Source organism: Hibiscus syriacus, unplaced genomic scaffold (genome assembly GCF_006381635.1).
Source record: "Hibiscus syriacus cultivar Baekdansim isolate YM2019G1 unplaced genomic scaffold, ASM638163v2 tig00110602_pilon, whole genome shotgun sequence".
NCBI lineage: Eukaryota > Viridiplantae > Streptophyta > Magnoliopsida > Malvales > Malvaceae > Hibiscus > Hibiscus syriacus.
In genome coordinates, this window is record NW_024062798.1 from 392850 (window position 1) to 413121 (window position 20272).

Below are 20272 nucleotides of genomic sequence, written 5' to 3' on the forward strand. Positions count from 1 at the left end.
TTAAAATATGTTATTTATCTTCAAAAAATACTTGCCACCATTTATCAAATGAAAACTCTTAAATTTAACAATCCCTAAACCCTTCAAAAAGTATACTTGCATGATAAAGACAACCCATTAACAACTTAATATTACAACAGCTCAATTTCGATCTAGTTTAGGTGATTATGAACGTGTGCTTGATGGGCTAAAATGATGATGGCGAAGGACAACATTCGTAAGCTGAACATTGCAGCATTATCTCAATCACATCTTCAAAGCCTTCAAAGATCTTCAAAAACACCAAATATATTACCATCCATGTAATCGTTATCCACCAAGCTCACCAGATAGTAGCTGTTCTGAATCTGCAGAAACACGGAATCGGAAACGATGATGTTACTTGGACCTTACGGTGAGTGTCGGATGCAGTACGCGTCTGACACGTGCATGCAAGCACGACTTTGTTTATGTTTACGCACGACCGAATATGTATCGAAGTGTACAACATGAGTGCTTTAGGGATAAAGAAAGGGTTTGAAGTTGGAAAAACATAGATATTATAGAGATGATATTGTGCCTAACCCCAGTAAATATGAAGTGCAAGAATGAGCATCAAAGTGAACAACAAACCTGATCGAGAAGTTTTTTCGAAGGGTCACCATCCGGGTACAAGGCGGACCATGATCGACACCAGATCTCGAACGCTTCGTCCTTCCACACCACGAAACTGGCAGGGTCCACAACGGTTGGCTGGATTATTTCTTTAGCCGGGAAGACTCCCCAAGTTACTGCATTCACATCTTTGACGCCAATGTTTGATACCAAATTTCCATTTTTGTTGACAGCAACATAGGTCAAAGATGGAAAGGACTTGCTCATTTTCACGAGTGCATCTAATTTTTCCGGTGAGCAGAAAAACTCGAGATAAGCCTTCTGGTAAACATACCCTCCGGGACCACCCCAACCTGCAAAAAGCCATCATATCAGAACGGTTTAGATATGACATAGCACTGGGTTTTACAATGAGAAGTCGAAGCACAAGGAAGAAGGTTTGAACTGGACAAACTACAATGCTTCAGTGCAATAGAGCTGTCGGTTCCTTCGAATAAAAACCAATTCCATTTAAGTCATTGACTAAAAATGTCTCTCATAAAATTAACTCAAAAACGAAAAAAACCGGATAGTAGTATTCCTTGCAAGAGAAATATATTCGAGGATACAAAAGAGAGCATAAGTCAGATACTTGTACTTACCAACAGATGGAGAATCGGAGCGTTCTCCGTTGACAGCTGGTTGGCTATTGATGGTAAGGAAACCCTTCAAATTGATCTTTCCTAGCTGTTCGTGTATGATCTTTGTCTCCGGCTGAAGCCCATCCAACTCGGACCAAGGGCTACTTCTCAACTTACCCAGACAATAACTTTGAAATTTCTGATAAACCCGAATTCGAGAATACATAATTAAAGCCGGTTAAATTGAAAAGAGAAGAGAATAGACCAAATAGATCCCAAGCTAGAAATTTCACCTCTTGAATATCATCAATGCTTTTCAATGGGGTAACCCATTCTTCTTGAAGTTTCTTGTCACGAGCACGGGGCCTCATGAACTATTGAGAAATGAAATCAACTTTGGTCACACAGGCTATATCATTGAAACGAGAAAGTAAAAGCGGACATTTCATCGACCAAACAAAAGTTCACATTTATCGCCACTTCAGCATAAAAGGATAAATAAAGTTATTTCTTGCAACGAAAATTGTACTTGTCATAAATTCACAGAAACTTGGTGTTCTCTATCAATGAAAGGATAAGACATATCATCTTGCTATTGTGAAAGCCAACATACAAGCAGAAAGAAATTGCAGCTGTGCTTCCTCCAAGGAATATTGAATGTGCCATTTTGAATATCATCAGTAAGAAACAAATTGCAAAGTTCAACCATATTGTATACCTGATAGTCAGATAGTGCACCATATGAGGGATTTCGAGAATCACCCCATCGCCCCTGTGGGTACTGATCCCATCCAATAGTCCTGGATATGTAACTCTTTGGACGGTTAGCCCTGCCATCATTAAACAGAAAATCAAATGTTCAGGAATGTTCACATTATTCTACAATCGAGTGAACTGCAGGCATCTAGCCAAAAACCGGGATGCTCGACAATTATCACATACCAAAATATAGGGCGAACATCCTCTTTAATACGGAAGACATTCGCAGGGCGTCTCCAAGGTAAAGGCCTGGAAATTTTGGACTCTTCAATCAATCCAAGATTCTGTGAACACAAAGCCTATGATTAGCATGGGGCAAATGAATATGACAAACATTTACTTGTCTCCAAACTATTGCGAAAATTACATTCTCATTTACTTTCACTTGCAGGAAAAAAAAAGGTTTCTGACATATCATCTTCATATTAAGCAAAGCCTAAGTTGAATGATATTTGAAAGTCAATCCATTGTGTATCCCGTACTTGCATGTCTATAATTTCCTTCTTTATATCAACTGATATATAGTTATTTTAGAGTAATATATGAGAATGTAAGAACTGAAACCAATTAGTTTGATATTCTTCTCTAAAATAAGTGAACAAAACATAAAGTTCAAGAAGTCAAATGATATTCAACAATAACATCTTTAACACGCAAAAGTAATGATGAAATATAGGATAATAAGAAACAACCATTAGGATAGCTAATGCAGATTTCTCCATGTTTAAGGTGTAAAGGTGCAACGTCTTAATCCCATTAGCTAAAATCTTGCGGCACATTTCTGTTCCAAGGTGAATCCCGTAGGCTTTGACAGCTTCATCGTTGTCTTTGATAGGCTCTAAGGCAGCACTAATCTCATCTGGTATCTACAATAAGCCATTAAAAGTAGATGTTTCAATCAAAAACTATTAAAGGAAATAACCACCAAATAGCGCTTCATATCCACTCTTCTGAGCAACCATAATGAATATATTCAATCTCCAGTAAAAAAACATACTAGGGACCAAGGAAATGCTTGTGTTATTCTTTCTATAAGCACGGATATACCTCAATGAGATCACCACTGCATACCGAATTATTCGAAAAAACTATTTTAGAAAAGTGGAACAGGATATAGTACATACCTTAGTTTTGCAAAAGCCAGTCATTCGTAAGAAACCCTTGTAGTTATTAATAGGCATAATGCCAGGCACGATAGGACAATTAATTCCAATTTGGCGACAATCATTGACAAATTTGAGAAAGATATCGGTATCATAAAACAGTTGAGTAACAATCAGATCAGCTCCTGCATCAACCTACGGATTACGGAGGTTTTAGCACGACAACTAACTAATTCGAGGAAATGGAAACATTAAAAATTAAAACAAAACTTTCCAATTAATCAATGAGTTAAAAGTAAAAACCTTTCTCTTCAGGTAAGCAAGATCGTTCTGATAAGCTTCTGGTGTCGCTACACCGTTATCTCCTATAGCATCGGGATGAGCCTCTGAGCAAAAAAAAAAGGAAAAAGAACACCATTAGTAATCACAACCAACAAAAAGGAACAAGCCTATTTGCACCAGACAACTAAAAGAAGATCAAAAGCACCTGGATAACCGGCAACTGTTATGCCAAAGTAGTCACCATATTTAGCTCTAATATGTTTAACCTAAAAAATTGCAATAAAACTTAGCAACATATTCATGGGGAAAAAAAAGAAGCAAAGTAAATGAAGAAAGAACAATGGTGTTTACCAGATCAAGGGCACAGGCGAAGCCGCCTTCGACCTGGACAAACTTGTCCTGGCCATGAGGAGGATCGCCTCGAAGGGCGAGAACATTCTGAATGCCATTGGACTTTATGGTCTCAAGAGCATGATCAATCTTCTCGACAGGCATGTTGGTGCAAGTGAGATGCATCATTGTTTCGACACATATGATGTTTTGCATCTTGTTAGCAATGTCCAAAGTGAGATCCGCCGTGGAACCACCGGCACCCCACGTGATGTCGCAAAAGGATGGATTATGAGCCACCATTCGATCCATCCTTTCAAACAGGTTGTCCACTCCTTCCTCAGTCTTTGGAGGGAAGAACTCAAAGGAAAATACCACTTTCCCTTGGTCCTGTTGCGAAGACTGGATCTTTTCAATCACCTTCATTTTTAATTGGATCTGGGAATCTCAGTGTCAGCGACACCTGCAAAAGTGAAATCCAATAATTAAAAATCAAAACCCAGATTTTTTGAAGAAAGAAACATCGAACCCAAACCTCAACCCGAACGAAAAAAAAACAGATAATTCAGAGATGAACCCAAGTTTCAATTCTGAAAAACAACACAGAAAAGATTAAAAAAAAATGAAGAATTCACATAAATCATATGTAAGAAATCAGATCAGCTGAAACATAAATGATAAACTAATGCTACAAGTTCCATATTCTAGAATCTAACAGCCATAGAATCTTCCCATATTCATGGAGCAAATATACAACATAAGTGCCATGAAAATATTCCAAGAAAACATGAAAAAGAAAGGGAACTCACAAGTGCAGGGGTTTTGGGGGTCAAATGAGAGATGTGAAGCAGAGAATGGTTGGGAAATTGGGCTATTTGAAAGCTGAGTGGAGAGTAGTTGGTATGGTTGAAATGACAAATTTGCCATTCAACAACCCAAAAGCTGTTGTTAGCCCACCACACATACCAACCTCCATGAGAGATACTTTCTCTAATATGATACTATTTTGGGTAAACTATGTATTTAGTATTTAAATTATTAGTTTTTATTCGTTTTAATATATAAACTTTCATTTTTTCTAAAATCATACCTAAAGTTTAGTTTTTATTTCATTTTAAAAACCATGTTCAAAATTTAAAGTTAAATTTTGAAAAAATTGACAAAAATCGATAGTTTAGGTATTAAAAGCGGGTACTAAAATGAAACAAAAACTAAGCGTTGGTTATGGTTTTAAAAATTGAAAGTTTAAGTACTAAAACAGATAAAACTTATAGTCTAGATATTAAATGTGTAGTTTACCCTAAAAAAAATTATAATCCATTAAGCAATTCTAATTGTTGAATGAAGTATTATTTTTTTTTATGAAATCTCGAGTTTTAAAGTGTGTGCGTGTTTATTATCCATTTATTGAAAAAAATCTTAATAAATACTACCTTATAATCTCTTTATATTAATAAAAAAATAATTTAAATTAAATATTATGAAAATTGTAGGCTATATTTCGTGTTAGAGTTCATATGCTCAATTGACCTTTGTTCTTAGGTTGATACTAAAATTGGAGGAAAATGTTGAAGATTTGAAAGTCAGTGTTAATTAATTCCCATGTTTGCTTTATGTAAAAGTAAATTTATCTGCCCTGTTATAAAAAAAAAGTAAAATTGTTTGCACAATTATTGCATTTTTGCTGGGGTTGTGTGGGGGAGCATAAAGCAGATTAAAAAAGTTTCTACAATTTGACCAAAGCTCATTACCATGCTAAATATTCTGTTTTAGTTCATATTTTTTTTGGGTGACTCAAATTCCTCTTGGTGTCTGACTCTTTTGTGACACTTGCCAACGGTTCCTGGCTGATCGGCTTGTGGAAGGCACCTGTCCAGATGGAGGGTGTAACTACGATTCTGCTCGTGGAGATCAATGTGAAAAGTGTGGGAAGCTTTTGAATCCTACTGAACTAAAAGAACCTAGGTGTAAGGTACAAGCAAATCAATAACTAGATTGACTCTTACTTATCAATAATTCGGATTGTTGTTGTAAGTTCTTTTTCTCTTGTATCGAGAATTGCTTTTCAAATCATTGAAGCAATACTATATGTCGTGGAGATGTGCATGTAACCTGTTGCTGAAGCCAATTGTTGTTTGATGAAGCTGGTGAATGCATTATCAATTTTGAAGTGCTACTATATTGTTTCTTCTTCGTCGTCGTCTATTTTTGCATTACTGGTTTTTTAGTAAAGGTGAAGTTTCAATAAGAAAAAAAAATTGAAGGAATGAAATTATTGCTGTTGATGAGGATATTTGAACTTTGACCACAGACCTGCCAAAACACTCCACGTATTCGTGACACAAGGCACTTATTTCTTGAGCTTCCCTTGCTAAAGGATAAACTAGTTGAGTACATTAACAAAATGTCAGTGGCTGGTTCTTGGAGCCAGAATGCTATTTACACGACACAAGCATGGCTCACGGAAGGACTTAAAGCACGGAGTATTACAAGAGATTTGAAGTGGGGAGTTCCTGTACCACATGAGAATTTTAAGGACAAGGTAAGAATAAGATAAGGTTTCAATAAATGATGGCACTGTAGCCGATATTTTCATTAATATTCTATTTTCAGTCTACATTCAAAACCTTCTGGTGATAGCTTTTCTATGTCTGGTTTGATGCACCTATTGGATATGTCTCAATTACTTCATGCTACACTTCTGATCGGGAGAAATAGTGGAAAAATCCTGAAAATATGGAGCTGTATCAGTTCATGGGAAAAGACAATATACCATTTCATACTGTAGGTATCATGGTCAAATTGCCTTGGCTAATAGGGAAAGCAGTGAAAGAAATGTATTTTATCTTTTAAAAATAATAATAATAATGGAGTTGTTTTCTCCCGTGAGTTTTAAATGTAATATATTTCTATTTCAGGTAATGTTTCTATGTACTCTTCTTGGTAGTGGTGAAAACTGGACACTGATGAAGAGCATCAGTGTTACAGAGTATTTAAATTATGAAGCTGGTAAGTGCCCATGTGATTGATTTGGGCCATACACAGTGGAGAAATTAATTGATTTGAGTTGGATTAGTGCATGCTAGATAAGTTAAGTCATAAATTCTCCATCTTAATAGCCTGGCAAGTACTTTTGTTTGCTTGGTTTCTGTAGGGAAATTTTCCAAGAGTAAAGGTGTAGGAGTTTTTGGCAATGACGTGAAGGATACGAAAATACCTGTAGAAGTTTGGAGATATTACTGATTAACCAATAGACCTGAGGTATCCCTGTTCAGTGTTCATTGACATCATTTATGACCATTTTGTTCAGTGATTTTGTTTTGGAAAACTAGGTTTCTGATACCTTGTTTACATGGGACGACTTGCAAGCAAAACTGAACAACGAATTGCTTAGTAAATTGGGCAACTTCATCAATAGAGTTTTGAGCTTTATTGCAAAACCTCCTGGTTAGTCATCTGGTTTACTGGAATCCTTTTGTTTTTATAAGAAGTTGGATATTGTTCTTGTGTTGGGAGTTTGAGATTTGTTGGTAATGATATATTCGAGTTGTTGGGGAAAGAATCGTGTTGCCTGTGATAGGGTCTGGAATTTTAGTTCATAATTGACATGATTTGTTTCTGTTCTGTTTTGCTTCAACCCCACCATTTTTTTAACTTTTCATTTGTTTTGGGAAATGTATATATATTTAGCAAACATTTTTTGTCTGCTCATAATTAATTCTATGCCAAGTGGATTCAACTAATGGTTGCTGTCTATTGGTCAAGGATATGATTCCATAACTCCTGAAGCTCCAAATGCCGAGTCACAACCCTTGACAAAGGCTTTGAGTGAGAGAGTTGGTAAACACTTGGAGCAATATATAGAAGCCATGGAGAAGGTGACTGGTCTTGAAGTTTTTCATTACATTGAAATGGAACCTGCCACCCTCCGCATCTTCATGTTGTCGTAGCTGCTTTTACAAATGTTTGGAACATCCTGCAGGTGAAACTAAAGCAAGGAGTAAGAACTGCAATGAGCCTCTCAAGTGAAGGAAATGCATATCTTCAAGTAAGTTGAAGAAACTTGTAGTTCTAGAAATCAATTTGTTGAGTTGTTTTTTCTGGCTATTGTACTTCCTCTGATGTGTTTTGCTGATTATTTCCATTCACGAAAGCCAATTTTGGAAGCTTTACAAAGAAGACCAACCTTCTTGTTCAACTGTCATGAGAACTGCAGTGGGTCTAGTGCATATTCTTGCATGTCTACTGGAACCTTTCATTCCATCTTTTTCCATTGGGGTAATCTTTGTGTGGACCAACATTTTGCAGGTGTGATTGAAAATAGTTCTGTTACATGTAGTGCTAGCCGTCTAACTTGTTCTCTCATGCTATGTTTTCTGTTGGGGCGCACTTTAAGGTATTTAAGCAGCTTAATTTGTCGCCTCAAGCACAAATTTCGTTGTGTGAGGAGAAAGGAGATGTCGATAGGGCTAGAAGACCGTGGGAGATAATACCTCCTGGGCACAAATTTGGTACCTCTTCTATGCTGTATGACAATATGTTGAACAAGAAATTACTATTACGAGACTCGACATCCGGGTCGGCAAAATGATAAAAGCTCAAAAGCATCCCGATGCTGATTCTTTGTATGTTGAAGAGATCGACGTGGGTGAAGCCCAGCCTCGAACAGTAGTTACTGGACTCGTAAAATATATTCCTTTGGAAGAGATGCAGGTATTCGTTCTTTGCCTAGTAATTATGCAAGTTATTGGTATATCATTTTTGTGGAAGATGAGATGCTTGTTCTACGTCCGAGGTTTTCCCACTTGTAATATCTTGTTTGGATTTTCCATTGAGCAGAACCGGCTGGTTTGTGTTCTATGTAGTTTGAAACCGGCTGCCATGGGCGGCATAAAATCACATGCAAAGGTTCTTGCTGCTTCGAACGACGACCACACCAAGGTACGCAACTAGCTTTGATTATTGGCATCAACCCGTGACGTGTGATTTAATGGTTGCAACGTAGACACCGTCGCAGGCATGTATACCGGAATTACAAATCTAAGTTTCACTGATGTTTTATCAGGTGGAATTGGTCGAACCACCAAAGTCGGCCACGGTCGGAGAGCGAGTTACCTTTCCAGGTTTCACGGGTGAGCTGGACGATGTGTTAAACCCGAAGAAGAAGGTCTGGGAGACTCTTCAAGTGTATATGCGCAGCGATGCGGATCTAGTGGCCTGTTACAAGGATATTCCTTTGACCACAACGGGTGGGGTTTGCAAAGTTTCGTCCATTAGCAACGACTCCATTAAATGAGATGGTTATATCTCTGGAGAAGTATTTTGACCACTTTTACCTATTTTACTCACCGTATAATTCTTTTAATTTACTCACCGAACTTTCGAATTACTCATTTTTTTATTATTATGAATTATTTTATTATTATTTTTATATGACGGCATCTTTTTATATTATTTAATATAAAAACGATTTAAAATGTAAAATGAAAATAGAAGATGATCGGATATCACCGTTGATCGTCATTGCATATAGCTGTCATTTGTTATAGGTGGTGGACGTTTGGTCTCAAATTTCATGGGTCGTTTCGCCTCGACATATTGATTTGGATCTCTATTTTCTCGGAACTTATTCCGAAGTTCACGAATTGAATATCTGGAAACCGAAATATTTTAGTTAAGATTGACAAGTTTAAACATTAAAAATAGATAAAAAATGATAATTTTAATACTAAATGCATAATTTACCCAAAAATATATTATCCCAGCAAGAAAAATGGAAGCTTTGCTTTTATATTTTAATTACATTTATTTTCATAAATTTTATTATTAAATTAGACTGTCGTCCCTTAAAATTACCCGAGACATCCATCAATTATATAATCCAATGAATGTGGCTTTCCCGCAAATAATATTCCTCCCCGCGCTACGCGCCACCCCCTACTTCCTTCATTCCACCGTTAGATTCCTTTAACGAATCTTTTCTTTTGATCTCGAAAGCAGCTTAAGATTGTTTTCTTCCCAACAGCAGATCTTTCTTGTTTCCATTCCAAAGGGTTAGTATCAATTTCACTATTCTGTTTTACAATATATTTGGTGAACTATGTGGGAAATTTTGTTATCAAGGAAGGCTTTTGTTTTATTTTTTGAGGAATGGGTTTTAATGGGTAAGGTCAAATTTCTGAAGGATGTTGTTTCTAAGGGTTAGGTTTTGGAGGGTTAGTTCATTTTGATTTTATGGGTAGCTGAAATATATTTTCTTTCCTTCAAATTGTGATTTTTTTATATTAATTTGACTCTGAAGTTTGACTTTTTTTTAATGTTGGAAAAATAAAATATATAGAAATATGATTCATTAGTAATACTACGGTGTATAAAGATAGATTTGATTGCTATAATTATAGGGTATCATTCATGGGATTAGTTTCGATGTGGGGGACCTGCTTTGAGATAGTCAATATACTAAGGCTGTTTTTGAACTTGGGCTGAATGTTTTGGTTAAAGATAGAATAGAATCTTGAACGGCTGGATTTTTAAGAAGATTGCTTGGGTCAGATTCGTTAGGCGAAATAGGCTTAATGTATGTTTCAGGGTGATGAAAACGAGATTTCGGCGATTAATTGGATTTACTAGTTGCAGTGAGGTACTTTTTTCCCCCTTATTCGGTAGAGGTTTTAGTGCCTTCTGTTATTTAAATTTCGGAATAGATAGATTCACATAGGTAGCTGTGATACTAACTAGTAGCTCGACCTCGGTGTTGGGATACTTGGGCTAAAGTGAGATGTCATTTGCAATTGCTTCTGTATTATCAAAAGGTTATTGGAATTCGATAAGATGGTGTCATTGCAGGCTTATAGGATCTGGTTTTCTTGAAGTGGGATGATTTTCAATAACATTCTATGTGGTAATCCCGGGGTTGTATTTTTATTTTTACCTTTTCTCTAGGTCCATGCAGGCGGGCGTTCAGTCTGTTTTGGCGATTTCTTTAAGTCAAAATGATCTTCCCATTAAGTTGAAAGGGGGTTGAAATGCAATAATAACTTTATTTTGCCAGATAGGTGCAGGGAACCTTCAGCACAGCTTGTGTAGAACACAAGTTCCTTAGTTCAGAATTCGGCAGAAGCTGATGTTAAAAAAAACTTACCTCATATTGAGAGTTGTCTGACTGTGTCAGATCACTTTGCTCTCTTGAAACCGAACGTTAAAAATTGCTTTGATTCTTTTTTCTATTCCTAGTGGCTCTTGGTCATTTGGCCTACTAGTAGAAGGGTAGCTTTATGTGCATATCTGAATCAGTGTACATATGTCATAGTCTAATCTGAATCAGTGTACATATGCCATAGTCTTAACGTGTTGTGACATTTGTTTATTGGGGTCTTCCTAGTAAAAGAATATTTTAGTCAACTAAACATGATACATTTTGCTTAATTTGTTATAATCTCAGTTCTTTATGGCACATAATGCAGGCTTTATGACAGTTTCAGCACTTAAGTAAAAGCATCAGCTGAACTATTATACTTTTTTAGTTTAGAATGGAAGATGGATTTTCAAGCTTCTGGGGTCCTGTCACATCCACGGACAGGTGTGAGAAAAACTATGTTCACTCATCTTACATTGCGGAGTTTTTCAACACTATATCCAATGCCCCAGGCATTCTTCTGGCGCTCATCGGGCTGATAAATGCCATAAGACAACGATTTGAGAAGAGATTTAGCGTCCTTCACATATCTAACATGATACTCTCCATTGGGAGCATGATATACCACTCCACACTGCAACGCTTGTAAGTACTTCGCTCCCCCAAATGCTTCTGACATTAGATAAACGTCTCTCCAACCGAAACATAATATTAGAAAATATTGTTTCTGAATGTCTGATTGGAAGATTATTTTTCCTTGTATTGGTTTGCTTCAATGGCTAAATTTAGGGTTTATTTGATTATTCTTAACTTGGGGTGGGAAATGAACTTGGTTAACATTGCTCATTCAAATTTAAAAAATTGTAATCCTTTCTTGTTTACCAAGTTGATTTGTAGTGTGAATTTTCCGAATTATTTTCAGGCAACAGCAGGGTGATGAAACTCCAATGGTGTGGGAAATGCTTCTATATTTTTACATACTCTACTCGCCAGATTGGCACTATCGGAGTACAATGCCTACTTTTCTGTTCATTTATGGGGTTGGATATGCAGTAGTCCACACTCTCTTACGTTTCGGAATTGGCTTCAAGGTGCATTATGTCATTCTTTGCCTTCTCTGCATCCCTCGAATGTACAAATACTACATCTACACGAAAGATGCCACTGCAAAACGACTTGCAAAGCTATATATTGCAACTTTGCTCCTGGGAAGTATATGTGGCCTTTCGGACCGGGTATTCTGCAAGCAGATATCTCAATGGTACTTCAACCCTCAGGGTCATGCACTATGGCATGTCTTCATGGGCTTCAATTCGTATTTTGCCAACACATTCCTGATGTTTTGCCGCGCACAGCAGCGAGAATGGGATCCGAAAATCGCCCACTTCTTGGGTGTTCTCCCTTGTGTCAAGATTCAAAAATCAAAGAGCCAATGAAAAAGCTTGCTTGCTGCACAATCCAAATTCCTTTTTACCCAGAAAAGATGAATGAAAGAAAGTTTTGTGATTTATCCCATATTTTAACATTCATATTCTCTCTTATTAGCTTTAAAACCCTTCTCTCAAATCTTGAATGACTTTCATGGATTTGAACACTTGGTTTTACAGAAACTAGTTTAATGTATTTGTGAGTGATAGAAATAGGGCAAAAATTTTTGGGTTTTGAGGGCTCTTTTTCAACTTTTTTGGATTTTTGAACAATGTATTAATGATTTTTTTTTTTGGAAAATTAAGATGACTGCAATGAATTAAATGAGTGAACTTCAGTGTTATTATTATCTTCAGCGAGCATAGCTTTTACATATACAGTCATACATACTCATACAGGCATATGAAATCCTACCCCATTATCAAATAAGCCATAAGCACTCAACTCTAAATACCAAAGCACACACAAATACAACAAGAACACGCCAGTTAAACAAGCCCAAGAACGAATGAAATCAATCAAACTAAAACACACAAACACACACCAATCCCTATAAATTCTACAGTGAGAGACAATGGCTTTCCATCGATCATACAACTAAGCTGAGAAATGCCTCTGAAATCAGGTATTTCTTGCTGATTCTTGTGAGCAGTTGCAGAAAGGATCTCTTTGGGCTCTGCGGTCGCTAGCTGCTTCAATGATCTCCTGGTTAATGGTTAATTGATGGCATTGTTACAGGAAAGCCATTGGATCATAGGATAAAACAGTTTTAGGGGGAGTTAAATGAAACCCTCTTGTTTGTCGGGTGTCACCGGCCATCCTTTCCATGCGGAGGGAAGGGCTTTATTAGCTTGCTTTCAGTGAACGGAACTCGGTCATTTGTCTTTTAGGAGTTGGTGTCAGTCATGTAGTTCTTCAACATCAAATTCAACTTCAAGAGTTTCATACATGCAGCTAGTTATGGTGTCTTCCACTAAATCTTCAAGGATGGCGTCGCCCATCTCAAGACCAATACAATCCGTGTCGAGTCTAAGGTCCATCCATGTTTCTGTCTTAGCTATGTCTTTTCTGACTATCTGGTCCAAAGTCCGAGGGTGTGGCAGTGGGAGCAAATGCCAATAAACTCCTTGCCAGACCTCTTCAATGGTGTTCTTCGCGTTAGGGATCGGACGGATATTAGGTTTAACAAATGACAAACCAAGTGAACCGAAATAGTACTCGCAAACCTCCATGAGAACTTCATTAATGCAATCAAAGAGCAGTTTTTGGTTGGGGCAAAGCTGGCTTGGAAAGTATTCTACCTCGTCAAGCAACAACGGATCAAGAAGAAGTTCGGTAGAAAGGGACCTGATGTAGAGTTCCTCCCAGTTGAAAGTTGAGGGTTGCATCATGGCATTTACGTGCTCAAATATCAGTTCCTTGTCATCCATACAAGTTTTGATATGATTACTTTGATTTGTGGGTATAGATCCATGTTCTTCGAATCGAATTCTTATTGGCTGTAGGGATGTTTCACCTGGAAATTCATATAAAGGAACGGCATTAGATGGAATGTGGCATAACGAAGTTGAAAAAAAAAAGGGTTTTCTCATATGCCTACCAGAACGTGATCTGATGCTGGCCGGGCTGGAAACATCCTCGGTTAATATTGGGTCAAGAACAGATACGGGACTTGGCCGCTCTTGTGTATCATTAACACTCTCTAGACCATCAACTTTTGAAGTTGATGGAGATTCTAACAGAGAAAACGGCTGTTGATCCTCTTCAGATGAATCCTAGAGATATAAAAAAGAAAACCAGATCGATGAGACGTAAGATATATAGTATATACAGAGACATGATAATAGAAATCACAGCAAAGGCAAATATATCAGCAAGCAGCATCACTCTACCTGTTTCAAGCATTTGGGATATTGTTTTTCACCATATACTTCAGGTATGTCAACATTTTTGTCATCTCTAGTAATTGAAGGGTCACTTGTCTCAGAAGAAGCATCCGAGAGCTCGCTTTCTTCCTGGACCAGAATTTCTGTGTCTTTAGCAATATTCACACCGTCTGCGTAAATTTTATGAAGGTTAAAAATATTAATAAACCTCAATTTTCATGATTGCATCATCAAATAAACTAACAGAAAACAATACCTTTGGAGTTCATTTCACCTTTAGTAGAACAATCATCATTCGAACGAGTGTCGATGTTATTTGAAATTGCATTGTCACCTAGGACTTCATCGCTGGTTTTGTTATCCGAAACGCCAAGCTGGCTCTCAGGTTCCTCTGCTACTTGACTTAGATGGCTGACATAGTTGTATCGATCATTTTCATTCACACTCTGCAATTTGTCAGAGCCCAAAAACCTCATCTGTGCAGTTATAAATCTAGACTCCGAGTTCCTCCCGGGGCTGCCAAAAGGGGAAGAGTTATACTCCGGGAGAGAAAGAATCCTACCTAAGGATTTTGAAACCCTTCGGCATGAAAGATCCACATTCTCCTCCCCATTGGTTATCATCTCAGATAGATGTTTCTTTGCCTCGATATAGATGTTTGAATGCCGGGAAAAGTTGGTAGTCTCATATTCTGTACCAAGTTCAGAGTCTTTTAGTTTGCTCGTCTTTTCTCCTTTTTTGACACCGATAGATGACCTCGACATTCTTTCAATAAAAAAGTGGTCTTTAGTTGGAGAACTCATCCCGATATATTCCTTAACTCCTCCGTTGCTCACCGAATTTTGTTGCTTGCCCGGAAGTCTTGCGGATATACGATCGGTGGGGATTCTTTGTTGCTCCCTTCCCATAGCATGTTTCCACTTTCTCTTGATTTCTGCAAGAAGAAAGTGGGAACCGACTTTCTCATTAGGTTCTCTATGTCTTACCGTGTACTGAGAATCTGGTGATGAGCTGAAGCTGCTTCCAGTTTCAGGAGTCATCGGCCCAGGCTTCAAAATTACTATTTTACTCGAAGCTTCAGAAACCATTTTTTCATCTGACATGCATCTTTCTTGAGACTTCGACTTTCTTCTAAAGAAATTACGCTGTTTTCTATTAACAGGCTCATTTGATTGTCTTAAACGAACAGGTTCATTCTCGGAAAAGTTGGATGGAGTGAGAGGCTTAGACTCTTCATCCTTTAACTGAAAATCCTGCATGTTTTTAACATATTTCACCAGCATTGAGTTCGGATTTCGTAAAAGCTTCAAAAACAACTCCTCATCTAAACTCAAAATTCGAAGTGCATCCATGACTTCTTTTGAGGCTTGGAATTCCCCATTTTCGGTAAGTAGATTCCTGTCGACAACCTTCTGACTCACTAAGAACTTGAGTGCCTCACTTAACCTATCTTCTAAATCAGAACTCTTCGGGTTTGACTGCATATTAGCTTCAGCAAGCTGGTCATGATTCACACAATTCATTCTTTTCCGATGGATTTGCCGACAAAACTCTTTCATTAGACCATCCATGTCAAGATTGCTTGTAGTTTGTTGTTGCTCGGATTTATCCTGACATGATACTCCAGATAACAGGTTCTCAGCAGCATCCATATCAAGGCTGTTCCCGGAACTTCTCTTTCGAGTTTTGTTTTTTCTTTTTCGGTTCTTCCTCCCATTGTCTCCTTGCACCGAGTCGAACTGCTTTGCTTCAGCGGAAGAATTATTTAACTCCTTTCTCGCAGCTTGCTTTACCAACATTTCTTCTTCAATGAGTTTCTTCACATTCGACTTACATGCATCCATAGCTTTTGTTTTCTCTTCACCACCCTGTAAATGTTTGTGTGTATATATTAATATCAACAACAAATGAAAAGCATACTCCGATTCTACCCTTCTAATGAATACATACATATCAATATTTTAAAAATTATGATGGAAACGGGTCGAGTTTCCGAAGCTTACATGAGTTCTCAAACACTTGTCACCAGAACTGTCAAGTTTATTTCCCGAATTTCCCACACCTGCAAAGTTAAAGAGAAAATACAGCAATGGAAGCATACTTAGAACAATACGGACCGGAAGAGCAGAACAAGCTTCTAAGTACAAGGAACAAACAAGACTAATGATATCTAAGCTATAAGGCCAATCAAAAAGACCATTCAGCTTTGCAACTACAAACCGAGTTCAACCTGCATGCAAGAAATCGAAAAGATTAACTACAATAGCTTTGAAAATACAAAACTTACCACCTGCATACTTGTTCCCACGCCTTATATCGGAAAGAAGTCTCTGAGTCGATCTCCCAAGGCGGAAGTCAAACATACTAATCAAGCCCCACATACAGCCCAACTGCTCTTTTTCATTCCGCACAGCACGTCTATTCGATCTTTTGGCCATGATAAATGTGGTTTTCTAATGAGATTATAACGATTTGATGATAGATAATTTTCGTTGAAAGGTGACCCTAGAATCTGATAAACAGATAAAATCAGCAATTATAAAGGTTAGAAAAAACAAAGAAGACAAGGAACATCTTCATCCTAAAACTCAAAGGGCCGCCTATGTTTCTCCGATGGTTCGTTTCTCTTAAGTATCCGTGTTCAATCCTTTCGTACCTGAGGGCATGAGGAGATCACTCCCTAATTTGAACATTCTCATGGTCATTCACATGCCATTATTAATCTATTAGACACTCAAATTCAATACTCCAATCAACTGAGCTACTAGATGAAGTGAAGAAAAAGAAAAGCCATTGATATGTTGATACCAGCTGTATGAATAAACTATGTCAGAATCCATGTAATTGCAGACAAATTTATCATTCTCAGCATAATACTGAATACAAACTAAGTTTACAGATCAACCGGCTGGTCTGGCACCGGTATCCGACATCGTACATCTTAGAAAGAAAAATCAAAGATATTCATGTTAGATACATAACATAATAGCTGTCATCTCCCTCATGCAGCACCTAAATCATAGTACTGGATATATATATATATATATTCTAATTGAACATCTTATGAAGGAAAATCGAAGATATTCGTGTTAGATACATAGCTATATCCATAACATACTAACTCTCATCTCCCTCATGCAGCACCTAAATCATAGTCCTGTATTATCATACAAACTCTAATTTTGTTTATTTATTAAAAACTCATTATTTTTTCCTATTGATTACCCCATTCCCTTTAAATTACAATAAAATTAGAAAGCCGGTGAAGAAATGCGAGTTACCTGAAAGAAAAGAGTGCCACAAAATTCGATACCACCAAGAACAAGAAGAGAGGATCAGTCACAATGTAGCTGGTTTTTTGTTGGTTGAAAAACACACAAAAAATATTCCAATTTCAACGTGTCCTTTTTTTTAATCTCAAGCTGCGTTAACAACAAGGTCCAAACCCGAATGTTGCTTTGGACTCCATTGCCAAGGCACCAAAATATGTCCCTTTTGCTTCCGCAAGTAAGAAATCAGCACCTCAAAATACTTGTTTTCCCTTGGATCGTCGGTCGAAAGAGGAGATCAATTTGGATTCAATACTGCAAATCGATGACACCCTTCACACAACTCTTCAATCAGCAAACAGACAATCAAAATCCAGCCCACGACATTCCTCGAAGGCGTGCATATGCATGATTCCAACACTCATAAAAGCTAATCTTTTTCATTTTCAGTAGGGAAAAAAAACCACCTTGAAACAATCAAATTCTCACTTGTTTCCACTAATGGCAGCCAAAGAACAGAACTTTCTATAAACTCTCTTGAAAACTCTAGGAAACAAAGCGGAAAGCTATAAGGTAAAAACGCAGCAAAATCGGAGATATAGACAATGAGAGTAATAATGAGGGAGAAAACATGGGTGGTTTTGGTGGTGATGGCATCTTTTGACAACGAAAAAGATAGGAATCAGACAGAAAAAAAAGGGTTTAATCTGGCACCGACCCTTGATTTTTTATGAAGAAAAACTGCTACGGGCAGGCATTATAGACCTGCAAAAGGCACTGTGGAAGAAACTTTTAGAGGCGTAGAGAGGGATATAAGATGGAGAAAAAAGCGAAAGTGAAAAAGGAGAAAAAAAAGAGAGGAGCTTAGGCTGCTTACCATAGGAATGTTGTATTGTTGTTGGCCAAAGACAATAGTTGGAATAATATATGGTTAGGAATAGGGTATACTCATATTGACCTCATCATCATTATTTCGTTTAAATATACATGACAAAAGGGTACCCAAACCTGTTGTAGCATCGTTTTCGGTCAATAACTAACAATAGTGTAAATCCTTTATTAATATGATACCTTAAATTAATTATAAGTTTCTACAAAAAGAAAAAAAAAACTATCATTTCTCTTCAACAACCGCCTATACAGCCGAAAATTGATTATTTCTGTATCTACCAACCGCCACAAACAGTATTTATTTGACAATATATTTGAGAAAGCATCCACGCCAATAGAAATTAACGGAATCGTTGGTCAATGAAGAAAAATATTAGTCAAATGGTCACATTGGATTCTTTTTTTGAGTTGAATGATCACATTTATAGAAGAAGAAAAAAGTACATGAGCCACGTTATTTTTTAAAAAAAGTATAGAGAACTCGTATACCCTTTTGCCAACATATAATATTATATCTTTAGAGACGATTTTTAAAAATTATCGGTATCATTGTCTCTTCATCAATCAAATATCCTAAACAAACTCTATATTTACCAAGATAGAACCTCTAAAGAATCGACTCCTTAATCAAAGATTCTTGTCCAATTATTATTTATGGACAAGACCTCAGGATAAGATATCTAACAGACTTACATAATTTATCAAAACGAAATCCAAGGTTCAATTGTAACTAATACATACACTAAAAATCATTATAAATACTCCTCAACACAACTATATAAATACAATGTTAAAAGTTACATATAATATTTAAGAAAATAATAATAAAAAGGTCAATCAGCATATGGTTATTGATACTTGCGATGCAGTTTTGTTCCACGTTGAAACATCATCAAAACCAACAGCAATTTATCCTCTATTGCAGCTTTTTCATCTTCTTTTATTCTGGTAATGGAAAAAACAACTCGCACGTGCTATAAATATAACTGTTTGGACTCATAATCTTTGAAGAAGAAAAATATTTTCTTTTATTATTGAAGTTATTTGATGTGTCTATTACCGTCCATAACTTCTAATTTATGCCTTCATCCGAAAATAAAATCTTGAATTCGTTATAATAATTAAGAAACTAATTAGTTTAAACAATGTCGTCATGACTAATATCCGGACGATAATAATATTCGAATTCGACACGAATAAGAAATTTATTGGATTTTAAAAATATGGTGAATTTGAATAAAATTTGGATAAGCATCCCCACATAAAGTAATAATAGGGGCCATGGAGATAAATTATGAAAAATGGAGGGGCCCTTTTGTTTCTTGTTTTTGACTCAATCAACAACACCATTATGAAATGTATTTGTGAGGCTAATCATAATCTCCTTTCTTCGGCTTTTGAATTCGAATTTATATTAAGAGGGAAGAAATCCCCTTCCTTGCCGCCGTCCAATTACAAATTTATTCAACACAACTAGGTTGTAAATGAACTGAACGTTCAGCGAACCGTTCATGAATTGTGCGGCGGAAAGTTCGTTTATGTTCATTTATTTATTAAATGAACGAACACGGATAAGATTTTGCATTCGTTTAATTAAATGAACGAACATTAACAAATGGTTCGTTCGTTCATTTACGTTCGTGAACATTCGATTATATGTTCGTCTATGTTCGTTCATTTATGTTCGTTCATTTATGTTCCAACAGAGGGCAAGTTGAATATGTTACGAATATTATTGAAGTTGTTTGGATTTCAAGAAGATTGTTTCGTTGAACAAATTAACTTTAAGACTTTATTATGTTCATATAGCTTATTTATGATTTATGTATGTGATTTATGTATGTTTTTGTCGTATTCGAACAAATTAACTCTAAAGTTGCAGATTATATTAATGAATTTTAAGTTGTTATTCTTGTTGTTTACTTTTTTTTTACATTCGTTTGTTGTGTTCGAATAAGTTTTTTTTGTGTTTGTG

General features: G+C 36.7%; 3 protein-coding genes, 1 long non-coding RNA gene and 1 pseudogene across 7 annotated transcripts; 3 read left to right on the plus strand and 2 right to left on the minus strand.

Moving 5' to 3' along the window:
- Positions 1 to 66: 66 nt before the first annotated feature.
- On the minus strand, positions 67 to 4570 carry LOC120134976 (methylenetetrahydrofolate reductase 2-like). 2 transcript variants are annotated; one of them, XM_039151347.1, is made up of 12 exons: positions 4498 to 4570; positions 3710 to 4151; positions 3564 to 3624; positions 3380 to 3462; positions 3098 to 3271; positions 2666 to 2839; positions 2157 to 2257; positions 1933 to 2044; positions 1508 to 1588; positions 1236 to 1413; positions 613 to 947; positions 67 to 347 (listed from the first exon to the last, which is right to left on the minus strand). In XM_039151347.1, the coding sequence occupies exons 2-12, from the start codon at positions 4112 to 4114 to the stop codon at positions 264 to 266; spliced, it is 1788 nt and encodes a 595-aa protein (XP_039007278.1). In that variant the 5' UTR covers positions 4115 to 4151; positions 4498 to 4570; the 3' UTR covers positions 67 to 263. The 2 variants fall into 2 exon arrangements, with proteins under 2 accessions (XP_039007278.1, XP_039007279.1); XM_039151348.1 differs by lacking the exon at positions 4498 to 4570 and adding an exon at positions 4224 to 4259.
- A 934-nt stretch (positions 4571 to 5504) lies between these two features.
- On the plus strand, positions 5505 to 8984 carry LOC120135138 (annotated as a pseudogene).
- On the plus strand, positions 7467 to 8123 carry LOC120134982. Its single transcript, XR_005517214.1, has 3 exons — positions 7467 to 7566; positions 7671 to 7966; positions 8085 to 8123. It is a non-coding gene; the product is annotated as an uncharacterized LOC120134982 (long non-coding RNA).
- Positions 8985 to 9612: 628 nt separating the features above from the next.
- Positions 9613 to 12496, plus strand: LOC120135104 (alkaline ceramidase-like). The gene is made up of 3 exons (XM_039151457.1): positions 9613 to 9741; positions 11152 to 11468; positions 11746 to 12496. The coding sequence occupies exons 2-3, from the start codon at positions 11218 to 11220 to the stop codon at positions 12257 to 12259; spliced, it is 765 nt and encodes a 254-aa protein (XP_039007388.1). The 5' UTR covers positions 9613 to 9741; positions 11152 to 11217; the 3' UTR covers positions 12260 to 12496.
- Positions 12497 to 12572: 76 nt separating this feature from the next.
- Positions 12573 to 18286, minus strand: LOC120135103. 3 transcript variants are annotated; one of them, XM_039151456.1, is made up of 8 exons: positions 17422 to 18286; positions 16428 to 16653; positions 16141 to 16199; positions 15762 to 16005; positions 14392 to 15728; positions 14144 to 14305; positions 13852 to 14026; positions 12573 to 13767 (listed from the first exon to the last, which is right to left on the minus strand). In XM_039151456.1, the coding sequence occupies exons 2-8, from the start codon at positions 16573 to 16575 to the stop codon at positions 13151 to 13153; spliced, it is 2742 nt and encodes a 913-aa protein (XP_039007387.1). In that variant the 5' UTR covers positions 16576 to 16653; positions 17422 to 18286; the 3' UTR covers positions 12573 to 13150. The 3 variants fall into 3 exon arrangements, with proteins under 3 accessions (XP_039007387.1, XP_039007385.1, XP_039007386.1); XM_039151454.1 differs by having other exon boundaries at positions 14144 to 14307; positions 14394 to 15728; positions 16425 to 16653; XM_039151455.1 differs by having other exon boundaries at positions 16425 to 16649; positions 17419 to 18286.
- Between the last annotated feature and the right edge of the window lie 1986 nt (positions 18287 to 20272).

Bases quoted from the DNA above. Each gene is read 5' to 3' on its own strand.
- LOC120134976 (XM_039151347.1), bottom strand. From the start codon at position 4,114: ATGAAGGTGATTGAAAAGATCCAGTCTTCGCAACAGGACCAAGGGAAA. The intron at 3,625-3,709 runs GTAAACACCATT...GCAATTTTTTAG, and splicing joins TCGCCTGTGCCCTTGATCTG to GTTAAACATATTAGAGCTAA. The intron at 2,045-2,156 runs GTATGTGATAAT...TAATGATGGCAG, and splicing joins GATGTTCGCCCTATATTTTG to GGCTAACCGTCCAAAGAGTT.
- LOC120135103 (XM_039151454.1), bottom strand. From the start codon at position 16,575: ATGGCCAAAAGATCGAATAGACGTGCTGTGCGGAATGAAAAAGAGCAG. The intron at 14,308-14,393 runs GTATTGTTTTCT...AAATTTACGCAG, and splicing joins AGGTGAAATGAACTCCAAAG to ACGGTGTGAATATTGCTAAA. The intron at 13,768-13,851 runs GTAGGCATATGA...ATGAATTTCCAG, and splicing joins CAGCATCAGATCACGTTCTG to GTGAAACATCCCTACAGCCA.
- LOC120135104 (XM_039151457.1), top strand. From the start codon at position 11,218: ATGGAAGATGGATTTTCAAGCTTCTGGGGTCCTGTCACATCCACGGAC. The intron at 11,469-11,745 runs GTAAGTACTTCG...AATTATTTTCAG, and splicing joins CACTCCACACTGCAACGCTT to GCAACAGCAGGGTGATGAAA.